The 27,420-nt window shown below is 40.4% G+C and overlaps 1 protein-coding gene across 3 annotated transcripts in view; it reads left to right on the top strand.

Annotated features, from left to right (window-relative positions):
* Nucleotides 1–27,420, top strand: part of AR (androgen receptor) — a 182,325-nt gene that overhangs the window by 109,422 nt on the left and 45,483 nt on the right. For all 3 annotated transcript variants that reach the window (XM_019716788.3, XM_074324334.2, XM_019716790.3), the window contains exon 2: nt 203–354. In XM_019716788.3, coding sequence (XP_019572347.2) covers nt 203–354 — 152 coding nt within the window. The remainder of the gene's footprint in view (nt 1–202; nt 355–27,420) is intronic.

Genomic DNA, 27,420 nt, shown 5'->3' on the forward strand with positions numbered 1-27,420 from the left:
TTCTAAGTCCACATGACAGGAAACCCTACAAACATTATCCGTAGGAGAATTCCCAGGAAAATTCAGCTTCTCACTGACTGTATTAAGCAATGAACAATAATAGTTAACGCATGTAGTTTACTGCTCAAGACCTCAGAGTTCTACCCTCCAATTTCTGCCAACCACTGATGTGTGTCGCATTGTTTCTCTTGTGTCTTTCCAGTTTGGAGACTGCCAGGGACCACGTTCTGCCCATTGACTATTACTTTCCACCCCAGAAGACATGCCTGATCTGTGGAGACGAAGCTTCTGGCTGTCACTATGGAGCTCTCACTTGTGGAAGCTGCAAAGTCTTCTTTAAAAGAGCTGCTGAAGGTAACATTTCTTGCACACTCACTTCTATTTCCCTTTCTCCTTTATCTTCTAGAGAGAGGCACCAATTTTCCAGGGCATAGGATTGTACCATCTCAGGGACAAGGTCAGAGGCAGGGCCGCCTCAAAGAACGTCAGATCCTAAAGAAGCACCTTTTCATAGTGCTGGTCCCCTGGCTTCAGCAGTCTTGGTAATATAGGCAATATAGGTAGTGAAGGTGGTCCCAGCTGGTGCTTGGAGCTTGGTGGGTCCTAGGAACGAAAGGAAAATTAATTATTTGAAAAGATTTAATTTCTTCCCTGCTTGTTTAATTTCCTCCCTCCACTCTGCTGCCTAGTGAGAGAAAAATTTGTTCTTATTAGAGAGGTTAGAAGTGGAGAAACCCCAACTGAGTCTCCAGCCTGTTCTTTAGTGAATAGGAGACTGTTCCTTAGCGAAGGCTTCCTGGCTTTGGCCCCAGAAAGGAAGGGTTCTGGCCGTTCAGCAGACCATCAGTCTCTGCACCTGCTTCCTCCTGCTGCTGCCTCCTTGAGGCCTCTTTGCATTAATAACTCCCAGGTAGATAAGAACCCAGTGTGATGAAACAATTTTATTCTCCTCTCCAGAGACCTGCCCTCGGGGCCTGCCCATTGGTACAGAGCCCCAAGCTGAACTGCCTGTAATATTGGGCTATTTGGCCTCAAGCCCTGGCTCCTTAGTCTTATTTTGCTTAGCACAGTTCATGGCAGCTCAGCCCCAGAGGTGCTCAGTCTACATCCTTGAGGAGGAGCTCCCATGTCCAGGACTCCTATACATGCTAGTGCCTCCTTCCTTCCCGGTCCCTTTGGGCCTAAGCCATTCGTCCCCTTCACTCCCCACCCTGCAGTAATGGCTTCCTTCCCGAAGAAACATTGATGAACCGCCGATAGACAGAGATGCTGTGCAGTAGGAGCAGACCCAGTTGCTAAACACAGTATCAACTCCTTCCCCCACTTTCCACAAAAGACGCACTTCCTTCTAAGACCTTTGTCTTCCCTCTCACTGGCCTAAAACTGTTGAGTTCCCAGTCAGAACCGAAATAGACAGTCTTTCCTTACGGAAGGGCTACAAACCCTGAGGAAAGTCTTGAAAGTGGCAGGTACGTAAAGCCACACCGTTCACCAGGAAACTGTTGACACCCACTAGAGGACAGCAGAAGCACCAGAGAGTTCTTGGCATCTAGAGAAAAGGCAGAAAGTGGGTGTCCTGTGACTGGTATCCCCACTGCTAACCAATTGGAATGATGCTTGTCTTTTCATCATTTTGGCCCGGTTGCCGGAATACCTGTAAAATGGAAAGCTGTGATTTTGTTTCTTTCCAGTCCCCAAAGCAACAAAGAGACAGGTGGCATTTAGTATTACTGAGAACATGTTGCATGGTTGACCCTTAGCCCTAAGTGGCGCACTGCTACTGCTTAGGTTGGGCTGGTATGAGGTCTAGGGCCCCAGTGCTTAGGCCCAGGCAGTTTGGGAAGAGACACAGAGAGCAGTGCCTTCCTTTCTTAAGGGCACTTTACAGAAGGATGGCTGTCAGAAAAGGAAGTGAGGACCAGCTCCAAAGACTTCAGATCACCCTGCTTTCCCAGGGCGAACCTGCTTCTGCCCCACACCCCGACATCCAGTAGGCCCTGTCTGTAGAGCAAAGAATGAAACAGGCACCTACCTACAGCTAGTGTGTCAGTAAGCCAGGCACCACAGTAATAGCAGTCATATCAGATGGCAAAAGAGTCCAAATAAGCAAGCGAACAAGCAAATTCAATACACAGATTAGATTGCATGTGATACTGCTTCTGGGTTTTACAAATCTGGGTCACGATATTGTTGTTTCTGGAAAACCTGGGGCATAATCAACCATATTGTGAAAGGGAAGATTTTGCTATCATAACATATTCCACATGGGATCTTTCTGCAGAAGTTAGGGCTGAAGGAGGGAGACAGGCAGAAGTGCAGCTGGCAGGGCTGCCTGGGAGGAACTCTGCTATGACGTGGATCTTGGGCTATTTGAGAACAGGGAAGAGAGGAGGGAGGGAAGGGTAATCACTCAACTTACAGAGCACTTGGAAATCCAGCAGGTCTCAAAATGCTCCTGACCCTAGAATCCCTTAAGTTAGGGAAGCTTGGTTGTATTTTCTTTGAGAAAATGAGCCTCTGTGAGCTCATGGGACCAAATGCTCTTGAATGCTTGAAATATGAAAAATCACCAATGGATTCCTCGCAAAGCTATGAAGCCCCTTGGTTCCTTTGGAATATGTACACTGGATTCCAGTTCTGAGCCCTCCCAGGGACAGGATAAGATGGTTAAAAAAAAAAGCCCACACAAAACAAAGAAAAAAATTATTGGTGTTTTCATTCTCTTCCCACGTGTAAAGCTTGGTGGCTGGAGTGTACTGCCATCATTATCTCTATATGAAAGCAGGGGGCTGTCTTATTACCCTCACAGAACATTTATTGATTTGTTTTTTTCTCCATTTTTACAATGTGTCTTTATCACCCCAATGGCCTTTGTGAAGGTGATTCTGAATCTGCCTTGTTGAAACTTAGAATTCCACCTGTCTTGGAGAGAGTAGGAACACAAATCTTTCTCATTTGTTTGTCATTGTCAGTTAACTCAGACTGAGTATTCAGAGTGTTAATTACCACTTTATTCATGGTTTCAAAAATCTCTGGACTGGGCACAGGTACAAAACTTAAAAGCCTGGCACGTCAGCCAGAAATCCATTTCTAGCTTTGGTAGTTCATAAAGCATAAGGCTTTAATGCTGTCATTGGTAGAAGGCTCAGCACAGAGTCAATTGTATTATAGCCAGGTTTTCCTGTTGAAGAGAAAGAAGAGGAGAGAACACCACATTTTTTCATTGTCAGTAATGTTGGGAGTTTGGGGTGAGGGTGAGGCCAGTCAGGGAAGGATCTGAATATTTTGAGATAAAAAAATAATGGTATTATGCCATGGGGGTCAAACTACTAAAATGTGGTTGATGGAAACTTAGTGAAGGAGTGAAAGTGTGTGTGTGTGTGTGTGTGTGTGTGTGTGTGTGTGTGTGTGTGTATGCATGCATTCACACGCACGCTGTTTAGGGGATGGTTTGTGGGTTAGAAACAGGCATGACTCAGCTAGCTGGTGGGGTGGGTAAGATGAACACAGAGATGAGATGGTAAGGTATATTGGATGCTATCTAAAAGGCCAGGAAGCTCAGGGAAATTTATGCCCATATGCAGAGATATGAATATGCTCAGAGGGGTTTTGGTTTTGTGACCTTGGATATGAAATTCCCCCCTTTGGACCGCTGTTTTCCTTGTCTGTAAAGGAGTTAAACTAGATATTTTTAAAATGTTCTAAAAGCTGAAACTTTTTGTGATAATTCTACAAATCATAAACATCATCACTATTATTTCAGCAAACACATGTGCATTTATGCCTGCATGTACTTTGGGTTTTGCCTTCCTAGGAGATGGCAAATCCTAGCTCCCATTCCCTTAAATATCAATCTCCAGATGGGGATAGTCAGCTGAGAGAGAGCGCTGTGGATGGACTGGGTGAAAACCCCGCACTCTGCGAGTCCCTTTCCCCCCAGCATTGTGACCATGGCTGGATAACTTCCTTTCTTTTCCATTTTCTCATCTGGAAAAATGAGGATGTGAATCCCCATCTCTACCTCATCATGTTTCAAAGAGAGTTAATTAATTCATCATGTGCATTATGTGCGTAAGAATTTACTATTTTTCAGACATTTTCTAGTAAAACATTGGAGATTGTACATCCATTTGTTTTGTACACATGGCGCACTGTTTGGTACACATCATAAAATTGAAACTGTAGTTTACATTCTGAACTCAAAGAATTACACCATCCTCACTGATGTTTACAATATGTCCTAATTTAGTATCCTTGGCAAATTTTATATAAGTATGGCTTTGATTCTCTCTCTTGCCCCAGGTTTTTGTGAGGGAAGAAATGTAAGTGAACCCTCATTGAACTCTTTCTGTCCTTTAAATCCACTCTTTCCCACCTCAACTCATGTGGAATTGAATGTTACTTCTTGTTTGGAGTCTTGCAGAGAAGTTTTGGTACATATCAGTGTCCTCTTCACTCCATGACTTTTGGGGTAACATTTCTCAGAGGCCATTTAACTCTTCTGGGAGGGTCTACATGCAGCTTCAACGGAGCCTTGATCAGGTATCTTTGGCCAAGGAGTTGACTGATCTTGATTGCACGAGTCCAAGAGATCTTTTCCCAAAGCTCCTCTTATCTTTTCTCTGTCTCTGATTTGATTAAATATCATACATAGCCATACTTTAGATCAGGGGTTGGCAGACTTTTTCTGGAAAGGGCCAGGTAGTAAATACTTTAGGCCATGTGGTCTCTGACTCCACTACTCAACTGCCTTTTTGGCACAAAAGCAGCCCTACACAATATGTAAACTAATAGGAGTAGCCATATTACAATAAAACTTTACGGGTACTGAAATTTGAATTTCATTTAATTTTCACATGCCATTAAATACTGTTTTTCTCTAGATTTGTTTTCAACCATTTGAGATCTAAAAATCACGCTCAGCTCTTGAGCCAGACAAAAACAAGTGTCACACTGGATTTGGCTTTGTGGACTGTAGCTTGTTGACTCCTGCTTTAGATGGTTGCTCCTGTGCTTGCAAATCTGTAGAGTAAATTTCACTCCTTCTCCTCTCCTGGTATTTAGTAACTTCCTAAATTATCTCATTTGAAACATGCGTCTGAGTTGACCAGTCAAAATTTGTGTCTTGCTTTCCCAGAATGCCGGGCCTGGTGGTCTCTATGTCCTATGCTATTTTTCTACTACACAGGAGAAAAAGAAACACCTATTAATACTAGAAGAGGATACCTTTTTTCTGATGATCTAGTAGAACGCTTCCCCTTGCAATACCCAGAGGAGAAGTTGGAAATATTGCACACATTTTCTAAGCTTTTGTACTGTAAGTGTGTGGATAATTATGAAATATATACAAATGAGTTTTGCTGGAAGCTACATATACTCCAGATGTTAAAGAGGAAGGGCTTTGGAAACTCTGATACTAAGCATGATAGAAAAACTCTGTCTCGTAGAAATAGGGCCCAGGTGGCAAGCTGAGTTATGGATCTGCCATGTATTTCCCCATGATTCCTTGTCTCTACACATTTGCTGGCTTAATTTGGATCCTCCCCATGACGAGACCAGGCCACAGACCTGCAGAGTCATGCATTCAGCTCTGTAACTCATGGCAGTTGATGCCCACCCAAGTCTCTTGTTAGTGCCCAATAAGGGAACCATGCCAAGAATTTGCCATTGCTGCTCTATAGTGCTGCCTGCTTATTTATAGCATGAGCATTTTATGAAGCAATGACTAACGAGAAGTTGCTATGTCACCTGCAAGATCTGAGTCCATTGCCTCCTTTCGCCTGGCTTTCCTGTTCCCCAGTCTGTTCTATTGTTTAAAGCCCGTCCATATACGACATCCAGAAGCTTTTTCAATCCCTCACACGATCTCTTGGTAATTGTGAAACTCTGGGGGGTAGATGTTTGCAGTTGGCTGCTATTGCAAGGGTAACCGTTAAACCCAGTTTTTCTTCAGAACTAGGAGTTATTTCTAACTTCTCTGGGCTCTAGTCCCTTGGCAAGAAACACCCTGTCCCTCAAAACAACTGAACTCTGTGAGATACCATCATTTCAAAAAGTACTAATTTCAGTTATAATAGCCGTGTGTGCGTGCCCTGGAACCTATTAGTCAGGTGTTCACACTCCTCTTCACAGCTGGGCAACTGCTCTCAGCATTGCAAGGAAGGCAGGTGAGCTTTGTACCCACACAGAAGAGAAACTTCCTCTATGCAGAAGAAGAAACAGATTTGGAAGTGAACGACTCTTTAGAGAGGAAACAAGGCTTAGACTTCTCAGTCCCTATGCTTCCCGTCTCGGCTGTGACCCCTGAGGTGCCCCAGTGGAATCATGTCAGCCCCTGGCTAAACCAGTGCCTGTACTCCACTGTGGACCTCGTAGGAACAGGCCTGCTAGTAACCTACTCATGCGTTCAGGCAGTGGACACTTACTGGGTGCTTAGTCCACATGGGGTGTTAGGCTCACATACGCGAGATGCACAGCCTGCCTCAAGGAGCTTATGATCATGACCCTGGATGTCTTGAAATCTCTTCAGTGCGTGAAGGACCACCATATCTACTCTCCATTTGAACTTCCCAACCACCTGAGACAGAAAGTGAGGCCATCCTGGTCGTTTACCATGTAAGCAAACGGAGGCTTTGCCAGTTAATCAACTGGTAGTAACTGGAACAGTTGGAATTTGAACCCAGGTCTTCTGTGTCCAAATGTAGCAGTCACTCTGTTACAACACAGTTGCCCCTCAAATCAATAAACATACTAATTCAAAGTCGAAAGAAAGTTCTATGCCTAGGCAAACAAAGACGACAGTGAAGAGTAACAACAGAATCAGAAATTAGAGAGGAACTTAAGAAAGACATAAGTGATGTGGGGAGAAACCAAGGAGCCACTGAATAGAAGTAACGTCACAGGGGGCTTGTCTTCCTGAGAAAGCCCCAAATGCTGCTCGTTCGCCGGCAGCTCTTCTTCTCAAAGTAGAATCATGGACAGGTGAGCCATAGTCCTTAAACCAATCTCTAATCTTCAGAGAGAAAGTTCTGACTCCGATGAAACCAGGCTTGGTGGCTCTTAAATTCACTCTCATCACACAATCACTGAAGAGAAAGCATTGTTCAACATATGTGCTCATGAGAAATTTGTTCCTCATAAGGGATGCGCTCAGAGACAGAGTGTAAGAATACAAATGATAGTGAACACACAATGGGATTTATAGATGATGTAATACAGAATTGTACAACTGAAATCTGTGTAATTTCACTAACAATTGTCACTCCAATAAATTTAAAAAAAAATGTATTTGGAGAACATGAAAAAAAAAAAAAAAGAATACAAATGATAGATCCAATGTTTTCCATGGGACCAGAAGAAAGAGAAATCCATTTCCCTCCTCTTCAATGTCAGAAACCAGAAAATATTTTCTTCCAGGACAGATCTAAAGAGTCACAAAGGCAAAGTCTCATTCTCCTCTATCAGTGTTTTAACATTTTGATCTTCCTGTTTTTCATAGTATAGAGAGATCTTGATTTCGTTGTGGTATTTGGATGTGGGCTCTGGAGACTGTGGGCTGCTCACAATTCCGTAAGTTAGATAAGCACATTTCTACAGCCACATGGTCATAAGTTCTTCCACTTTCTGGAGAGTTGATTCAGTCATTTGTTTAGTGATAATACATAAAAGATTGGCAGTACTGGGAATCATAGGACCTTTCATTGCTAACCTGTTGAAACATGAAGGAAGGGAACTTAGAAATCTAAAAATCTGTCCAAAGCCGTTTTGTGGATGAGGAAACTGAGGCCCAGAGAGAGATAGTGGCTTTCTCGGGTTCATGGAAAGTAAATGGCAGAAATGAGGGCCTTCCAACCATTTCTTGTTTCTTGTCTGATAGGTTCTACTGCCTTACAGCCAATCAGCAGAGCCACAGAGATTGTTACCTTGGAACCCCCAAGGAGGATGTGAACCAGGATAATGGACATTTAGCACAGTCCTTGGCTCCCAGGTGGTGCTCAGTCCCTGTTACCCCCTCTGCCTCTACCACTGTGTGAGAGCATCTTTTGGATCTGTGTGTCTTCCCCAGTAGGGGGAGGAGTAATAATGGTTATCTGGGATGCAAGGGCTCTGTGGGGTACTTTTTTGATGTGAAAATTCTTGCAAGGTTTTGTTTGTATGTATGTATATGGATTTTTTTTTTTAGGAAGAGTTTTCATAGCTTCCATGTGATTCTCATAGGTTCTGTAACCCACAAAAGATTGCAGACCACCAGTCTAATCTTTGATAAGGAATTTATAGACTCATAAGGGAGTATACTGACTACAGGGATATCCAAAATGGCTATTTGACGACTGGCACTCCCCCCGCCATAACTAAGAGTCAGTGCTTACTTACTGTGTACATCAGACCTACACCAGGCACTAGGATAAGAGATGAACAAAAACTATTTCTTGGGAACTCAACATGTATTAATTGCTTTATAGATGTTTTCTCATTCAGTCCTCACATCACCACTATGATGTAAGTATTATTACCCCCCAATTTGCAAATGAGGGAACTGAGGCACAGAAGCGTTAAAGTGACTTTCCCAAAGTCATACAACTAGTTGGTGAAGTGAGTATGACACAATGTCCCCAACATAACAGTGAGATAAGTACTGTGCTGGAAGTAAGTCTGTAATCCGTTGAGCAGACAAACTAAGAAAATAAGTTGTTTTACCTAGAAAGTTTGATAGGGCTTCACAGAGGAGTTAAGGCTTGACCTAGGCCTTGAGAGATAATAGTTTAGCCGATACAAAAGTGTAGGAAGGGAACTGCAGAAAGGGGACATAACTGACTGAAAACAAGACTGTGAAAGCACTGTGGAGTCCAGAGGTGACTGACCACTCTCAATCAGCCTTTTGTGCCTGCGCCCCTCCCCCATGCTTTCTGGAAGCAGGCTGGTGTCTAGGTAGTAGAACAAGAGGCTTTGCAAGAGCACCAGCTGGGACTCCGGTTCTACTGTTGATTTACCTACCATGTGCCTTAGGCATGTCTTGTTCCTTCTTTGCACCTCAGAGAGGCCATCTGAATAATAAAGTGGTTGGACTAAATGATCTTGAATGTTTTAGGAATAAGTCAGTAGCTATCTAAATCCTTAACAATAAATCTCTAAAATTTTATAGATCTCCAGATGTGCCCATTGTCCAGTGGTTCATTTTATGTGCATCAGCCTTGGGAAACAGGCACACCTGACTTCAATCCTTAGCGCCAAGGCCTAATAGACATGTGACCTTGAGCAAGTCACTTAACTTTTCTGTGCCTCTGTGAGGATATAATAGCTCACATGGCTGTTGTAAGAACTAAATGATGTGTAACGCAGCTCCTGGTGCCCAGTAACATTTGATTCTTTCTCCCGGAGTGAAGCCTTAGTCATTGGCACACACACAATTGTGGTATCCTGGGTTTTAAAGAAAGGAAAGATGAGAGACGATATTGTGGTAGTCCCCTGGTTAAAGAAGGCCTTGGTTTGGTGTAATGTTCCCAGACAACCATTTCTCTTCAATGTTACTTAATTAGTGATCAGAGTGCCAGTATCATTTGCATAAGAATATAGGGAAGGCCGGTCTCTTCCTCCTCTTTGCATCCAAGGGCGCTGCAACTGTCCAGACAGCCCAGCAAGCACGGCTTCATTGCCTCTCCTGAATTCTAAGCGTTTGAATGTAAGGTGTCAGAGTTCTCTGTGTATATTCATCCCCATCAAGATTTTTCTGAGCTCCCTGGTAAATTCAGGTCTACAGCCACAGGTGAGGAGAAAAGCTAACAAAGTTCATAAATTATCCTCCACATTCTTCAGCCATTGGTTTCCCTTGTCCGTCCAGAGGCGTGTCTTAAAGTATGTTGAGGCCAGATTCAATAGAAACCTGAGCTAGCACCTGTGTAAATAAATTTTTGTGCTTCTTTTCCTGAAGCCAGATGGTTATTTTTAAAAACCAAGCCAGATTATCTTTTATCTAGAGTGCTGTCTCCCACATTTTTAGTGGACCCTTTGGAGGAATGTGGTTTGGTTGTAGTGTTATTGTTTTGCTTTGTGTGTGTGTGTGTGTGTGTGTGTGTGTGTGTGTGTGTGCACGTGTGCACGTGTGCACGTGTGTGTGGTGGGGACAGACATTTCTTTCAAAAACATGTCTTGGTATGGCCTATGACTCTACTGTATTTAAAACGAAACTCTGGCGATACACCAAAATTCATTCTGCTTCCCATAGATTGGCTTTACATCCCTCCACCCCCACCCTCCCTTCAAATTTGAACCTTTTAAAACCAGCCAGCCAAGCCAAACCAGCATGTAACATACTGCTTATCTCTAAGGCTACCTGAATCACCTTCAGATCTTATCCAAAACTCTGTGAGGGGAGGGGTGTCTGCACCCTGCCAAGGTTCCGCAGGGTCCCTCAGTACGTAGCTATGCTTTAGCTCTTCTCAGCTTCAGAATACAGACAGTGTTGGTCCTTCATTTGTGTTGCTTATGACTAAAGGCCTCCAACTTCCCACTCTCCTGCAAGGCCTCTTCTGACTCCTGAACTGGATAGCCTCCATGACTCCCCAAAGATTCCTCTGTCACCCATGTCACTTCGAAAGTATTTTCTTTGTCTCTTTTGCAACTTGATGAGGACTAGCCAGCAAGTTTAGGTCCCATGGAAGCAGAGATAGATGTAAGAAACCAAAGAAAGGAGTGTGGAAACGTGGAATGATTTTTCACCAATCTGCTGAGCCCTGCGAAGATTATAAAGTGCTCTCCACCCAGGAGCCCTATTGATAGTGGTAAAAGACTTGGTTTGAGTCCAACGTTTGTTAACTGGGTGACCTCGGGAAAATGACATCTCCTTCCTGAGCCTTAGTTTTCTCACCTATAAAGTAGGGATAATGCTAACCACAACCCAGAAAAGTTGCAAGGATTACATGAGATAAGGCAACTAGAAGTTTCCTTGCATAGTGTCCAACTTTTACTAACAATTGTCACCCCAATAAATTTAATTAAAAAAAATAAAATAAAATAAAGTGAAGCAAACACTGTTTGCAGTACCTCCTAGTGCATGAATGAAAAATCAGCCCCACTTCAAATTACACCATGTTCCCAGGGGTCCCATGATTTCACTGTAGAAGAAACACTACTGTAAATTAAATAATCTACCTGTTGCTGTTTACATGGATAATTTGATAGTAATTCTTTACAGACAGGTGGCGTATTTCGGACATAATTCAGAATATACCAGTTTTCCAGCTATGCAGATGTGCTCATTCCCAGCTACAAAGAGTTGTCTATAGTAATTGTCTAAAAGGAGTTGTCCAGAGGGACGATGAGCAACATGGAGCTCCCTAGGCCCCATCTCCTAGTTAGAGGGAACTCCGGATGATAAGTGTTTGTATACTCATAGTCTAGTACAGGGAAGAAAGGCTGGAGGGAAGTAGCTTTCACCCATTCATTTTTTTCAAGTATGTACTGTGTCAGGCCTTGTGTGGACCCAGAGTTGACTGTGAGTTGACCCTGTCCTCAGAGGGCTTCCAGTCTGGTGGGTAGACTGGAAGTTCAGCTGCAGCTTTAAAGCTGCACTGAGTATCTAAGTGTGGTGGAGGCAGTGTGATGGGACAGGGGAGAGAGAAACCTACAGGAACAGCTCCTCTTCCCCATGGCCCAAGGGCAACCCTGATCAAATCCAGCACAGGTTGAGGGGCTTGTCACCATCAGCGGCTCTGGAAGCCTTAGTAACAGCATCAATGACAAACAATACTGATGATGGTAATCATAGCAGCTAATATTTACTGAACATTTTCTATGTTAGGCACTAAATGCTTACTTAATCGTCACAACAACTCTAGGAGGAAGTACATAGGTATTCCTACTACCCTTAGTTTACAAATGATGAAACTAAGGCACCGAAGACTAAGAGAACAGGAAGGGAACTAATTCATCTCAGTTGAACAAACAGTCAACATCTGTTATATAAAAGGCTTTGTGCTGGGCCAGCTTAGTGGCTCAGGCGGTTGGAGCTCCATGCTCCTAACTCCGAAGGCTGCCAGTTCGATTCCCACATGGGCCAGTGGGCTCTCAACCACAAGGTTGCCAGTTCAACTCCTCGAGTCCCGCAAGGGATGGTGGGCTGCACCCCCTGCAACTAAGATTGAACACGGCACCTTGAGCTGAGCTGCCGCTGAGCTCTGGGATGGCTCAGTTGGTTGGAGCGCATCCTCTCAACCACAAGGTTGCCAGTTCGACTCTCGCAAGGGATGGTGGGCTGTGCCCCCTGCAACTAGAAAATGGCAACTGGACCTGGAGCTGAGCTGCACCCTCCATGACTAAGACTGAAAAGACAACAACTTGAAGCTGAACAACACCCTCCACAGCTAAGATTGAAAGGACAACAACTTGACTTGGAAAAAAAGGCCTGGAAGTACACACTGTTCCCCAATGAAGTCCTGTTCCCCTTCCCCAATAAAATCTTTAAAAAAAAAAAGAAAAGGCTTTGAAGTGCCAGGGAGAGAGAGATGAGTAAAACATAGTCTCACTGCAGCAGGAGCCCCAGATAAGCATATAGTGAGGCAAGTATATTCCTGGCCTTCTGCTTAATTCTGGAAACTCAGTGATGAATGAGACACAGTCCTGCCCTCAAAGATCTCAAAGCCAAGAGGGGGATGTCTATGTGGAAATAAAGATTAAATAGTGCTATGATAAGGGTCATAAGAAAGATAAGTGCAAAATGGGACAGAGATTATGCAGCAACTGATTCGTTTAAATCAAAGCCCAAAAGAAACAATTCTGTTAAGAATTATGGAGAAACATTGATTCAAACCAAAGCCCCCCGCAGTGGTTAGACATTTATGTAACTTACAAAGTGATCCCCCTGATTAGTCTAGTACAAACCTGTCACTATACATAGTCATGAGAATATCATTGACTATGTTCCCTATGCACTTTACATCCCCATAGCCACTGTGCTATACACCTGAAACTGTATAAAATAATATTGAAAGTCAACTTCAATTGAAAAAATTTAAAATAAATATTCAGTTTTGTAAAAAAAATAGAACAATATAAACATAAAAAAGAATATCAAAGCCCCGCCCCACCCACTCAAATTGTTACCTAATTTTATTCCAGCTTGGTTCATTTATCCATTTATCATTCTACCCCTATAATGGATTATCAGGATTTTTTCCCACTCAAGGGTAACAAAATGCTGCGGGAGGCCACGCAGCAATATAGTTGCACTCTTTCATTATCCCATCACATGCCCACACATTGTTCACCTTCTCACCTTTACTCAGGCTGTTCCCTTGGCCTCAAGGACTTTTTCTCCACATCTCCATATCCTTAAGTCCTACCTTCCTTCAAGGCCTTGCTCAAATACCTTCTCCTCCATGAAGCTTCCACCCCATCGAAAGGCACCCCACCTTCTCCTGTACTGCAACAGCACTTTGGGGATGCCACTCATGTGGTTCTGGCCACTTCCTGCTTTATCTTTTAGTAACGTCCTTACCTATCTTTTTTCCTCTGCTAGACAGAGCTCCTTGGTAGAAAGTTCACTTTGCTAAAGCTATAATCTTATTTTAAATGCGTTGCAAAGCTCTTCTGGGTTGTATTGTGCTGGTGGGCTTCACCTGTTAATCTTAAACCTGTGAAATTACATCTGCTATCCAGAGACTTATACTTTATACTAATGGCTTTTTTAAAAGCCCACCAGCTTAACACAACCACTGACTAAACTGTGTCATTTCTTTTAGGTCTTGCCCTCATGCATGCATAATTTGAAGAGTTGTAGTGTTTTCTTTCCTCATACCTCTACTGTTGGATATTTAGATTGTTTATATGTGCTTAAGTTACATTTACATACATTCCTTTTTTTTTCTTTTTAAAATTTCCTTCGGACTCACTTTCACCAGTGGAAATACTAGGCCAAAAGCAGGGGTCGGAGGTGGGAGCACGTGATGGGAAGACCTTTCCGTATGGTTGGGGCATTCAAGGAATTGGAGGGAGGCAGGTGGTTATATACACAGCCCAAATCATGTGTGATGACTTAAGAATTTGTGAAAGGCCCTTCTGCCTGAAAGCCTCTTGCCATGCATGATCTGTCACAGTGTCTGAAACTCCCACCATGTGTAGAACTGTTTGGGAAACCTTTTCTTCCTGGGGCATATTCAGCCATTATCAGGAAATACGACTGGAAATTCAGTTGTCAATATGTCCCTTGGCAGGACTCTGGAGGAATAGAACACCAGTCTCATAAATTTTGAAATGGATAGAGGATTCAGGACAGGTTCTGAGCATAAGGTACTTGTCTGGAATAGGAAGGCTTAGAGCATGAGTGGCAAGCTCTGAGGATCAAGGGTCACGTGAAGGCATTCGGCATTTGGTAGGAGGAAAGAACAGAAGGGGAAGAGGGAAGCACAAGAAGAATTGTGGAGAGAAATGAACAAGTTTCACCTACTTAACAGGACTTGGGATTGTGTTGGATTTATGGGTACAACAGAAGCAGTGAGATCACTTTATACTACAGAGAGATGAATGAGTTCTGGGCAACCAATACTTGGCTTTAGATAGAATTGTAGGGGTCAAGGCCTGAGGGGACATCCAGGTTCAAGTCAGTTTCTGTGGACATCAGAAAACCATGAGGGGCAGGACTCAGGGCAGCATGGCAGACTTAGCACATACAAGTAATTTCACACCCATCCTCACACATGATTACAACTACTGCTGTGGCATAGAGGCCAGCTGCCACTGCCCTGTTTGATGGTTAGATCTTTCAGAATGGCAGGCTCATTCGAGGAACCAGAGGGAGGAAGGTGGCTGTATTTACCTATTGGTTGACTTCACTGACATAGTTTGGGGGTGGTGCCCTCCAGATACTCAGGTATTCTTGTTTAGGTGGACACTGCAAGATCTACTGGAGAACTGTAAATTCTCTATGGAAAAGGAAATAGACCTCTTCAGTTAGAATAGAACATAGAACTGTGTAGGGTTGAGGATGAGGGGGAGGGGCTCTGTAAGAAGTCAGCATTTCCCAGTTCTGGCCTGCAGGGTTTCTTGTCCCCCTCGGGACTCAATTTCTCTTACTTTGGTTCCTAGTGCTACCACCCATTCACTGTTCTTCCCCTCTTCACCCTGAGTATAACTATAGATAACAGACCTTGGGTTCCCAGTATGCAATAGAAATGAGCTCTTATTCATTACTAAATACTGAGGGAAAACAAACCAGAAATGCAATATAGAAAACAAAACTGAAATGAATGGGACTATATGAAACTTAAAAGCTTCTGCACAGCAAAAGAAACCATCGACAAAATAAAGAAGCAACCAACTGAATGGGAGAAGATTTTGCAAACTTTGCCTCTGATAAGGGGCTAATATCCAAAATATTAAAAAAATATATATACAAGGAACTCATGCAACTCAACAACAAAAAAACAAACAACCCAATTGAAAAATGGGCAGAGGACCTGAAAAGACATTTCTCCAAAGAGGACATACAAATGGCAAATAGACATATGAAAAAATGCTCAACATCACTAATCATCAGAGAAATGCAAATAAAAACCACAATGCAATGAGATACCACCTCACCCCAGTCAGAATGGCGATCATCAACAAGACAAATAGTAACAAATGTTGGAGAGGTTGTGGAGAAAAAGGAACCCTCATACACTGTTGGTGGGAATGCAGACTGGTGCAGCCACTATGGAAGGCAGTGTGGAGGTTCCTCAAAAAATTATGAATAGAATTAGCATATGACCCAGCAATCCCTCTCCTGGGTATCTACCCAAAAAATCTGAAAACATTTATGCATAAAGACACGTGTGCTCCAATGTTCATTGCAGCTTTGTTTACGGTGGCCAAGATATGGAAACAACCAAAATGTCCTTCGATAGATGAATGGATAAAGAAGTTGTGGTGTATATACACAATGGAATACTATTCAGCGGTAAGAAAAGACAAAATAGGACCATTTGTGACAACATGATGGATCTTGAGACTATAATGCTTAGCGAAATAAGTCAGACAGAAAAAGCAGAGAACCATATGATTTCTCTGATATGTGGTATATAAACCAAAAACAACACAAGAACAAGACAAACAAATGAGAAACAGAAACTCATAGACACAGACAATAGTTTAGTGGTTACCAGAGGGTAAGGGGGGCGGGGGGTGGGGGGTGGGAGATGAGGGTAAGGGGGATCAAATATATGATGATGGAAGGAGAACTGACTCTGGGTGGTGAACACACACTAGGATTTATAGATGATGTAATACAGAATTGTACACCTGAAATCTATGTAACTTTACTAACAATTGTAACCCCAATAAACTTTAATTTAAAAAAAAAGAAACAAAGAAAACTGGATCCTAGTTCTTGGAATCCCAGATAAAACAATTAAGAGCTTTCTCTCTAGGCGTTAGATGTCTTCCCATAAGATGACTCCCTTTTAGCCATGTCAACTTGGCCCAATCTTCCCTTGGTAACCCTTCTTTCTTGTTTGTTAACCCATCCACTGTGCTACTATAGGGTCCTAGGTAAATGCCAAATATTTACATAAATATTCAGTAGGAGGAAGGTCATTCTCTAATAGCAAGCCCTTTTATGGTGCTGTGAGCATTTGACATCCACGTCTCTAGGAACACTAATGAGTGACCTGACCCCTCTTTGGAGCAAAATGTGATTGGTATATTACCTCAAGGAGACCCTCACTCTTCTAGAAAATAGAAATATAGAGATTGCTGACTCACCTTGGGGAATATGTACAGAGAATGAAAATATGTACAACTAAGTCTTCCTCCAATTAGCTTCAGAGCTATGGTAGATCGGGCCTTAGGAAAGTCATCTGACCTCTAAGCCTCAGTTTCCTCATCTAATAATGGAGATAATATAGTGGTTTAAAAGGCCAAAGGAGCTGATGCTTGTGAAAAGACCGTATAAATTGCACAGTGGCACATGAATAACAGTTTCTAGGAGATCTCCTTACCATCATTCAGAACAGTCATGGCTATTGTTAAATAAATACTTGCTTCTGACCACACTGGAACCCAGTGCAAAGAGTTGCCTGTAGGGAAAACAGCTTTACTTGCAAATTACTCCACGATTTACCTGGTTTCTGTGTACAGCGTATTGATACATAAGGCACATCTATCTCCCTCAATCTGCAGTTACACCAGAGTAATTACCTTTTTGAAATACCTCCCTCTCAGGGCTCCTCAAAGTTAATTTTATCCTCCCGCCAAATGAGTATTTGCAAAGACAACCACCAAATTCATTCACAGCATGTCTGACCGCTTTTCATGATGTAAGGGCAGGCAGATGTATCATTTCATTTACAGAGATAATTACTGTCTCCGAGCAAGTGAGCGGTAGCCAGAAAGTGGCCAAGGGAGGCCACGAGGAGTGGCTTCTCATCACAGCTCAGATTTGAGTCTCAGTTGCAAGGTTACTAAGATCCTGTGTAGATTAGTGTTTCTGGAGAAGGCAATACTTGCTTCCAGAGCAAGCCCTTGTTTCATTGCCCAGTGTTTTTAATCCAGCAGACATGACTTTGGTCCGGCATTTGGTAATGGAGTAGTTTCGTAAGTTGCTGTATGCAAATTGAGGAAGACAGGTAATTTTTTTTATTATTAAAGTTTATTGGGATGACAATTGTTAGTAAAGTTATATAGATTTCAGGTGTGCAATTCTGTATTACATCATCTGTATATCACACTGTGTGTTCACCACCCAGAGTCAGTTCTCCTTACATCCCCATGCATTATTGGGATGAATTTATATGTTGCAAGTTATAAATATATGTTTATTTTTTTAATTTCATTGCCCATAAAACTTTATTTGTTTTCCCCAATAGAACCGTCTCCCTGCCTTTCATAAGTCTGCTTTGAGCTCCTGGGCATTCCTGCCTGCCTAACCCGTGAACCTTGCAAAATTGCTTCCAAGGTCCTTTTCTTTGTTTTCTCTTGAGTCCCAAGCTGCCAGGGTCAGTAGTGTTTGTGGTGGGCTGACAATGAGTTGACAGCAAGCTGAGCTTTGTCCTCTGGCCTCCCTTGACCCGTTCCAGCCATCATCCAAGAGGCCCCAAGCCAGCATTCTACAGAGCAGCCACACCAAACTCACTAAGGGGAACCAGGATTTTAAATAGCCATCATGGAGGGAAGGACTGAGACTTCGGGTTTGTAAAACCGCGGTGCTCTCTTTGTTGATTCTTTTCACTCCAGAAAGATACTACTCTTCTTCAGGAAACTATCCAAAACTTATGATCTTTTTGGTTTGGAGCTGATTTCTTAAGAAGAAGCACTTTGCAGAGAGATTTCTTGGCCAACAAAATATTGAAATATTCATTAATTCATTCATGCATTCAACTAATGTATACTGAGAATTTTCTATGTACCAGACACTGGAATTACAAAAAAGGAATAAGCTTTATCTTTGTCTCCTTCACAATCTAATGAGAAAAATAGCCATTCTTTCATTTTATAATAATCTTTTACATTTCACACACTGCTGGATATATTCACATGGTAATGACACAAAGGAATGATTGAAAAGTGGCGCAGGGACAAGGGAAGAAGGACAGTATGGAGCTGGCCACACTCAAGGCTTCATTTTGAAATACTGGGATTGCAATTTCAAAGGACCATTTTGAAATCTCACCCTATGGCACTGCAGATAACAGAATCTTGCTGTCACTAGAAGCAAGAAAATGGGTGGCAGATGAAATGAATGAGATGAGAAATTGAGAAGGGTTAGAGATTAGTTTTTTCTAGAAAAGAGTCTACTTCATGCCTGCATTACTGCAGAGCAAAACCACCACGAGAAAAAAGAAAGCTAGCGTGTGACCCCAGGCAAGTTCCTGAAGCTTCTGGACTTCTGCTTCTGCAACTGCAAAGTCATTAAATGGTAATTGTCCTTTCTGCTTCCCGAGTGTGTTTGACAGGATGGACGGGAAGGGATTTGCTAATATTAACATATCTTACAAATATATGAGATTGCTGTTAGGACCTTATAAAGGCAGACCTGCCTTCATTAATGACTTGGAGTATCTTTAAAGACCTCTGCATGCTTTATATTATGTCATGTGTGGTACAATTTACAGGGCAATCCTGATTTCCTTTTCTGACTCTTCTCCTGGAGACTAAGAATTATTGACACCAAAAGGCATGCTAGGATTTTTTTTTTTTTGAGACACCACAATAGTCACCCCTTTTACGTGTGTGATTCCATGATTTTTTTAGTATGTTCAAGAAGTTGTGAAAATATTACTACTATGTAATTCAGAGCGTTTTTATTATCTTGAGAAGATACCCAATTTCTTATGCCCAATTCCCCCTCCTTTCAGACCCTGGCAACCACTAATATACTTTCTGTAGCAATGAAATTGTCAATTTTGGGCATTTTGTATGAATGGAATAATACAATATATGGCCTTTTGTGTCTGCATCACTTAGCATAATATTTTCAAGGTTCATGCATGTGTTAGTATGTATCAGTACTTCCTTCATTTTTCTGGCTGAATAATGACTACTGGGTTATATGGTAACAATACACTGAACTTGTTGAGGAATGGACAAAGGGTTTTTTATAGAGACTTCACCATTTTACATTCCCATCAGCACCATGTGAGGGCTCAAATTTCTCTACATCTTTGCCAAAACAGTATTATTCCCATCCTAGTGGGTATGAAATGGTATTTCACTGTGGTTTTGATTATATATCACTACTGGCTAATGATGTTGTCTGTTCATATGGCTGTTGGCAATTTGTACATCATCTATAGAAAATGACTATTCGTAGGATTTGCCCATGTTTGAATTGGATAATTTCTGTTTTATTATTGACTTGTGTATGTTCTTTGTGACTTCTGAATACAAGTTTCTGATGAGATGTATGATTTGAAAATATTTTCTCCCATTCTTTAAGTTGTCTTTTTATTTTTGATGGTGTCCATTAAACAAAAGTATTTAATTTTGATGAAGTCTAATTTATCTATTTTTTCCTTCTGATTGTTTGTGTCTTACTATCATAGCTAAAATTCCATTGCCCAATCCAATATTTATACCTATGCTTTCTCCAAAGAATTTTGTAGTTTTAACTGTTACATTTGGATCTGTGATCCATTCTGAGTTGATTTTTGTATATGATATGAGATGTGAGTCCAGATTTCTTATTTTGCAAGTCAATATACTGCTGTCCCAGCACAGTTTATTGAAAATAATATTTTTTCCTCCAAAGACTTGTGTTAGTATCCTTGCTGAAAACTATTAATTATAAATATAAGAGCTAATATCTCGACTCTCAGATGTAAGGTTTATTTTCTATTCCACTGAGCTTTACGTCTATCCTTGTACAACTATCATACTATCTTGATTACCGTGACTTTGAACTAAAGTTTGAAGTTGGGAAGTGTGAGTCCTCCAAATTTGTCCTTCATTTTCAAGATTATTTTGGCTATTCTAGAGCATTTGCATTTCCATATGAAATGTTGAACCAATTTGTCAATTTTAGGAACAGACGGCTGGGTTTTTGATAGAGATTACATTGACTCTGTAGATCAATGTGGCAGTATTGTCATGTTAACAATATTAAGTCTTCAAATTCATGAACACAAGATATCTTTCTATTTATTTAATTGTTCTTTAATTTCTTTCAATTACGTAGTTTTGTTATGTAGTTTGCAATGTACAAGTCTTGCAGTTCTTTTGTTAAATTTATTCTTAAGTATTTTATTTTTTGATACTTTTGTAAATGGAATTGTTTTCTTAATTTCATTTTGGATTATTCATTGATAGTCTATAAATAAAATTAATATTTGTATGTTGATCTAGTTACTGCATCTTTGTTGAATTCATTTATTACCTCTAATACTTATTTTGTATTTTTTAAAAATTTCCTCCATACAAGATGATGTCATCTGTGAAGATGACTAAGGATAATGTTACATCTTTCTTTCCAATCTGCATGCCTTTTATTTTTATTGTCTCATCGCCCTGGTTAGAACATCCAGTACAATGCTGCATATTGATTATCACATGTCTTCCTCATGGATTCAACTTGTTACCATAATAACATGTTTGTCTTTGTCACTAGTCACAATTTTTGTCCTAACGTCTGTTTTTTCTGATAGTATAGCTACTTCGCCTCTCCTTTAGTTACTGTTCACAAGGAATATCTTTTTCCATTCATTTACTTTCAATCAATTTTTGTCTCGGAATCTGAAGTGTCTCTTGCAGGCAACATGTAGTTGTATCTTTGTTTTTGTTTTTTAATCCATTCTGCAAATCTCTGTATCTTTTTTATTATTAAATTTACTGGGCTGACATTGGTTAATAAAATTATATAGGTTTCAAGTGTACAGCTCTATAATACATCATTTATATATCACATTGTGTGTTCACCACCCAGAGTCAGTTCTCCTTCCATCACTATATATTTGACCCCCTTTTCACTCTTCTACCAGCCCCTCCTCCCTTCCCCTCTGCTAATCACTAAAGTGTTATCTGTGTCTACGAGTTTTTGTTTCTTTGTTTCTTTGTCTTGTCCCTTTGTTGCTTTCAGTTTTATATCCCACATAGAGTACAGTCATATAGTTCTTGACTTTTTCTGTCTAACTTATTTTGTTTAGTATGATAATCTGAAAATTCATCCATGTTGTCACAATAGCAATATTTCATTTTTTCTTATGGCCAAGTAATATTCCATTGTATACATGTGCCACCGCTTCTTTTTTTTATTATTAAATTTATTGGGGTGACAATTGTTAGTAAAATTCCATAGATTTCAGGTGTACAATTCTGTATTACATCATCTATAAATCCCATTGTGTGTTCACCACCCAGAGTCAGTTCTTCTTCCATCACCATATATTCGATCCCCCTTACCCTCATCTCCCACCCCCCACCCCCCGCCCCCCTATCTATTGATGGACACTTTGGTTGTTTCCATGTCTTGGCCACCGTAAATAAAGCTGCAGTGAACATCAGAGCACATGTATCTTTATGTATAAATGTTTTCAGATTTTGGGGGTAGATACCCAGGAGAGGGATTTCTCAATCGTATGTTAATTCTATCCTTCATTTTTTGAGGAACGTCCACACTGCCTTCCATAGCGGCTGCACCAGTCTGCATTCCCACCAACAGTGTATGAGGGTTCCTTTCTCTCCACAGCCTCTCCAACATTTGTTATTACTTGTCTTGTTGATAATAGCCATTCTGACTGGGGTGAGGTGATATCTCATTGTGGTTTTTATTTGCATTTCCCTCATAGCTAGTGATAGTGAGCATTTTTTTTCACGTTTCTTGGCTGTTTGTATGTCTTCTTGGGAGAAGTGTCTGTTCAGGTCCTTTGCCCATTTTTTAATTGGATTGTCTGTTTTTCTCTTGTTGAGTTGTATGAGCTCTTCATATACTTTAGATATTAACTCCTTATCAGAGGTGTTGTTTGCAAATATCTTCTCCCACTCGGCTGGTTGCCTCTTTGTTTTGTCGATGGTTTCTTTTGACCAATGAAAAACCCGGAAATAAAACCACATACATGAGGTGTGATAAAAAAAACATGGTGAATGTTTAAATTAAAAAAAAAATTATTACAGTAAAAGACACATTGTCATTAATCCCCTCAAAATACTTTCCCTCACTTCGAACACACTCCTCCCATTGTTCTTGCCACTTTCTAAAGCAGTTCTGGAAGTCCTCTCATGAGTACCTTTAGTTGCACTGTCGTGGCTGCCTTGATGTCCTGAATCGATTCAAAATGTTTACCTTTCATGTTCATTTTGACTTTGGGGAAGAGCCAGAAGTCGCACAGTGCCAGATCCAGTGAATAAGGTGGATGAGGACACACCGTAATGTTTTTATTTGACAGAAATTGCCACATACCAGAAGCGATGTGTGACACGGAGTGTTGTCATGTTGGAGGATGAAGTAAAGACACTCAGGAAAGAGGACTTCCAGAACTGCTTCAGAAAGTGGCAGGAATGATGGGATAAGCGTGTTTGAAGTGAGGGGGAGTATTTTGAGGGGGATTAATGGCAGTGTGTCTTTTACTGTAATTTTTTTTTCCATTTAAACATTCACCATATCTTTTGATCACACCTTGCATATGGGCAAATAATTTTCAACAAAGGAGCCAAAAACATACAATGGAGGGAAAAAGCTTCTTCAATAAATGGTGCTGGGAGAATTGGAAAGCCCCGTGCAAAGGAATGAAACTAGACTGCTGTCACCATATGCCCAAATTAACTCAAAATGGATCAAAGAACTAAACATAAGACCTGAAACAATAAACTGCATAGATTAAAGCATAGATACTAAACTTATGAACCTTGGATTCAGAGAGGATTTTATTAATTTGACCTCAAAGACAAGGGAAATAAAACCAAAAATAAATGAATAGGACTATATCAAACTAAAAAGCTTCTGCAAGTTTCTTTCTTTTAATAGCAGTGTTTAATCTATTTACATTTAATAACATACTTTTTTATAAGGTAGGATTCACTCCTGCCAAATCTCATGGTTTATTGCTGCTGCTTTTTATTGTTGTTTTGTTGTTGGATTGATTAGTGAATTTTTTTGAAATAATTCTAGATTCCCAGGAACATGTTGTGGCTGTTCAAAGTGTCCTGTGGACATCTCATTTCCCCACTTCTTTTTTAAGCTTTCTGATTAGCCCATTGTTTGCCACCGTTCTTATCAACCAACTCAGCCAGCCTTGGTGTTCAACATTTGCCTCTGATTATTTTCTACAAATTCCCCCCCAGTCCAGGGGAAACTGTTCACACGGGGCAAGCTCAGAGTCAGGTTATATAAATACAGCTTTGAGAGTGGAGTCTTTCAGGGAACCCCCAACAGGTCAAATAATGACAATTCTCTGAGAAAGAAGCTTTGAAGGAGTTCCAACACTATTCTGCCTCCTGCAATGGTTACCAGGTTTCTGGCTTTCACCATCATTGTAGGCTGTTGGTTTTCACAGTTACCATGGAGCTGGGGACAGGTAAAGGGCAATAGGGCAAGTTTAAACATCACAAAGCTTTGAATAAATGTTCCCCAGGTTGCTACCGCATTTGGTTAATTTTTAGAGTTCTGACAATGTTTATTCTGCCTTTTTTTTTCTTTTTGCCAGTTTTCTAATTTCTTTTATGGAGGAGAGAATTTTAGGAGTTCCTCACTCCACCGTTTTCTCTGGTTTTACTCCACTCTAAGATGTTTTGATTGAGCACTCCCCATTCTTTAAAAAAGTGAATATCTAAACTCTCCTGGAGAAATTACCCTGAAAGTTAATTGACTTTTCAGTATCCTTCTTCTATTCCTACGGTCATTCACCCCAATGTTGTTTTTTGTTTGATAAACAAGAAGAAAACTGTTGTTATTTTGCATGTGGTTCATTACAGAAATGTAAGCCAGACCATGTTCCCCCTCTCCTCAAAATCCTCCAGTGTCTCTCCATCTCACCCAAAATAAAAGTCTGCGACCTATAAGTTAATGACCTGTAAGGTCACAAATAATCTGTATTGCTGTTACCTCTCAGACCTCATCTCCTACCATTTTCCCACTGCTGTAGCTGCACTGACTTTTTTGCCAGTTCTCCAACGTGATGGGCATTCTCCCACATCGGGGCCTTTACATTAACTGTTCCCTCTGCCTTAAATGCTCTTCCCTGAGATATCTGTGTGGCTAACTCACTCTCTTCCTTCAGCGTTTTGCCAAAATGTTACCTGAATGAAGCCTGCTTCCACCACTCAATTTTAAATTTCTCTCTCCCAGCACTCCCATTCTCTTGACCATACTTTTTGTCCATAGCACTTGTTGCTTTCTGACATACTATTTAATTTTCTAATTTGTTAGGTTTGTTGTTTATTGTCTGCTTCCTTTCCTCCTGCACCTCCTCTCCACACACATTAAAATGGATGTCAGTCAAGATAGGGATTTTTGATTATTTGTTCATTGATATATCCCAAGCACTTAGAACACTGCCTGGCACAGAGTTGGCATTTAATAGATAATTAATTAATTCATTCTGGCCAGATTTCTCTTAATATTTTATCTGCTTTATAGGCTAGCACAGATTCTGATACTGAATAGGTGGTTGGTAATTTTTCATTGAATGACATAATGAATATTATGCCCCATTTCCAACCCTTCATTTATACGGTATTGTCAGGTAAATGAGATGTTTCATTTAAATAAACTTTCCTAGATAACTGATCTCCAGAAAGTCTAGATTTAATATGTGTATATATCTTTTAATGGATTAGGTAAAGTGGTTTGCATGCCTTTCAGAACACAACAGAGTGACTATAATTTAACATTTTTGTTGCTATTTGAAAAACTATGGAGGAAAAAATAAGAGTAAGAATACCTGGTAGCAATGATTTAATTTCTTAACTGTATGAGGTTCTGTTAACCATTCTGAGCCTCAGTTTCATCATTTGTAAAATGGTAATAATAGCTGCCCTGAATAGATCATATAGTTTTGTGAGACTCAAAGAAGGTAATGTATGGGAACCCTATCTTTAAGTTATAAAGCTGCCTACAAATGCAAGGTGAAAGTAATATAAATGTTTATGATTTAGAACAATGATGAATACATATGAACTGATTCTTACAGGTGGGTGTTTAGGGAACAGAGACTCGGTGTGAGAATGGCTAAGCCCAAATAACATTGGCATTGCCTGTCATTAGTTGAAGATAATCTTACGTTCTTTTTTTTTTTTTTTTTTTTTTTAGTTTATTGGGGTGACAATTGTTAATAAAGTTATATAGATTTCAGGTGCAAGGGGAGTAAAAGCTAAAATAGGTCAATGGAACTATATAAAACTAAGAAGCTTCTGCACAGCAAAAGAAACCATCGACAAAATAAAGAGGCAACCAACAGAATGGGAGAAGATTTTTGCAAGCAACACCTCTGATAAGGGGCTAATATCCAAAATATTTAAAAGGAACTCATACAACTCAACAACAACAACAACAAAAAAAAACAATTCAATTTGAAAAATGGGCAGAGGACCTGAATAGACATTTTTCCAAAGAAGACATACAAATGGCCAATAGACATATGAAAAAATGTTCAACATCACTAGTAATCAGAGAAATGCAAATAAAAACTTCAATGAGGTATCACCTCACCCAGTCAGAATGGCTATCATCAACACGACAAATAGTAACAAGTTTTGGAGAGGCTGTGGAGAAAAAGGAACCATCATACACTGTTGGTGGGAATGCAGACTGGTGCAGCCGCTATGGAAGGCAGTGTGGAGGTTCCTCAAAAAATGAAGGATAGAATTAACATACGATTGATACCCTCTTAACATAAGATACCCTCTTCTGGGTATCTACCCCAAAAAATCTGAAAACATTTATACATAAAGACACGTGTGCTCCAATGTTTATTGCAGCTTTGTTTACGGTGGCCAAGACATGGAAACAACCAAAATGTCCTTCGATAGATGAATGGATAAAGAAGTTGTGGTATATATACACAACGGAATACTATTTGGCGGTAAGAAAAGATGATATAGGAACATTTGGGATAATTTATTTAATCATTCCCCTAATGTTGGACATTTAAATTTTCCAACATTCCCTGTTTAACTTATGCTATGTTAAACTTCTTTTTTGTGCTTAACTGATTATTTTCTTGTGAAACATTTCAAGAAGTGGAAATACTGGTTAAAGGTGATACATATATTTAATTTTTTTGATATATTGCAAAATTGCTCTCCAAAAAGTTTATGCTTCCATCAGCAATACCTCTTCGCCAATACTTAGGATTTAACCTTTACCAATCTGACTTGTGAAAATGATGTCTTGCATAATTTGCACTTCTATGATTTTGAGTGAAATTGAAATTGAACAGTTTCATGTTTATTGATCATTTGTGCTTCTTCTTTTAATTGTGTATTCATGTCTGTTCCCCATTTTTCTATTGTATTGTTGATCTTCATATATCATGGAAATCGACCACTCATTTTATATGTACTTCATGCCAGTATGTTTTTCTTAGTCTGTGGTTGTCTTTAAATTTTATTATTATGTTTGTTTCACGTAGGAAAGTTTAAATGTTTTCTAGTCAAGTCTATCAAAATGTTCTGTTATGTTTTCTTCATTGTCATGCTTTAAAAAGCCCTTTTCTACCTTCAAGAAGTTTTAAACTTTCACCTATATTTTCCAATAATACTTCAATGACTTCCTTTTGTGTTTGGTTTTTTCACTGACATCTTTAATCCATCTGGAATTTATTTTGGTTTCAACCAGTAATTTAACTTTATTGTCTTTTCCAAACGATTAATCATTTGTTCTGATACCATTTAGTGAGTAAATCATCCTTTCTTCACTTATTTAGAATGACGTATTCCATACACAGAGTGTGTTTCTGGATTTTCTAGCATCTTCCACTGATCAATCTATGCTGGAGTCAGTACCAAACTGTTGTAATTATT

This window comes from Rhinolophus sinicus, chromosome 18 (assembly GCF_057876585.1).
Source record: "Rhinolophus sinicus isolate RSI-liver-muscle chromosome 18, RSI-T2T, whole genome shotgun sequence".
NCBI lineage: Eukaryota > Metazoa > Chordata > Mammalia > Chiroptera > Rhinolophidae > Rhinolophus > Rhinolophus sinicus.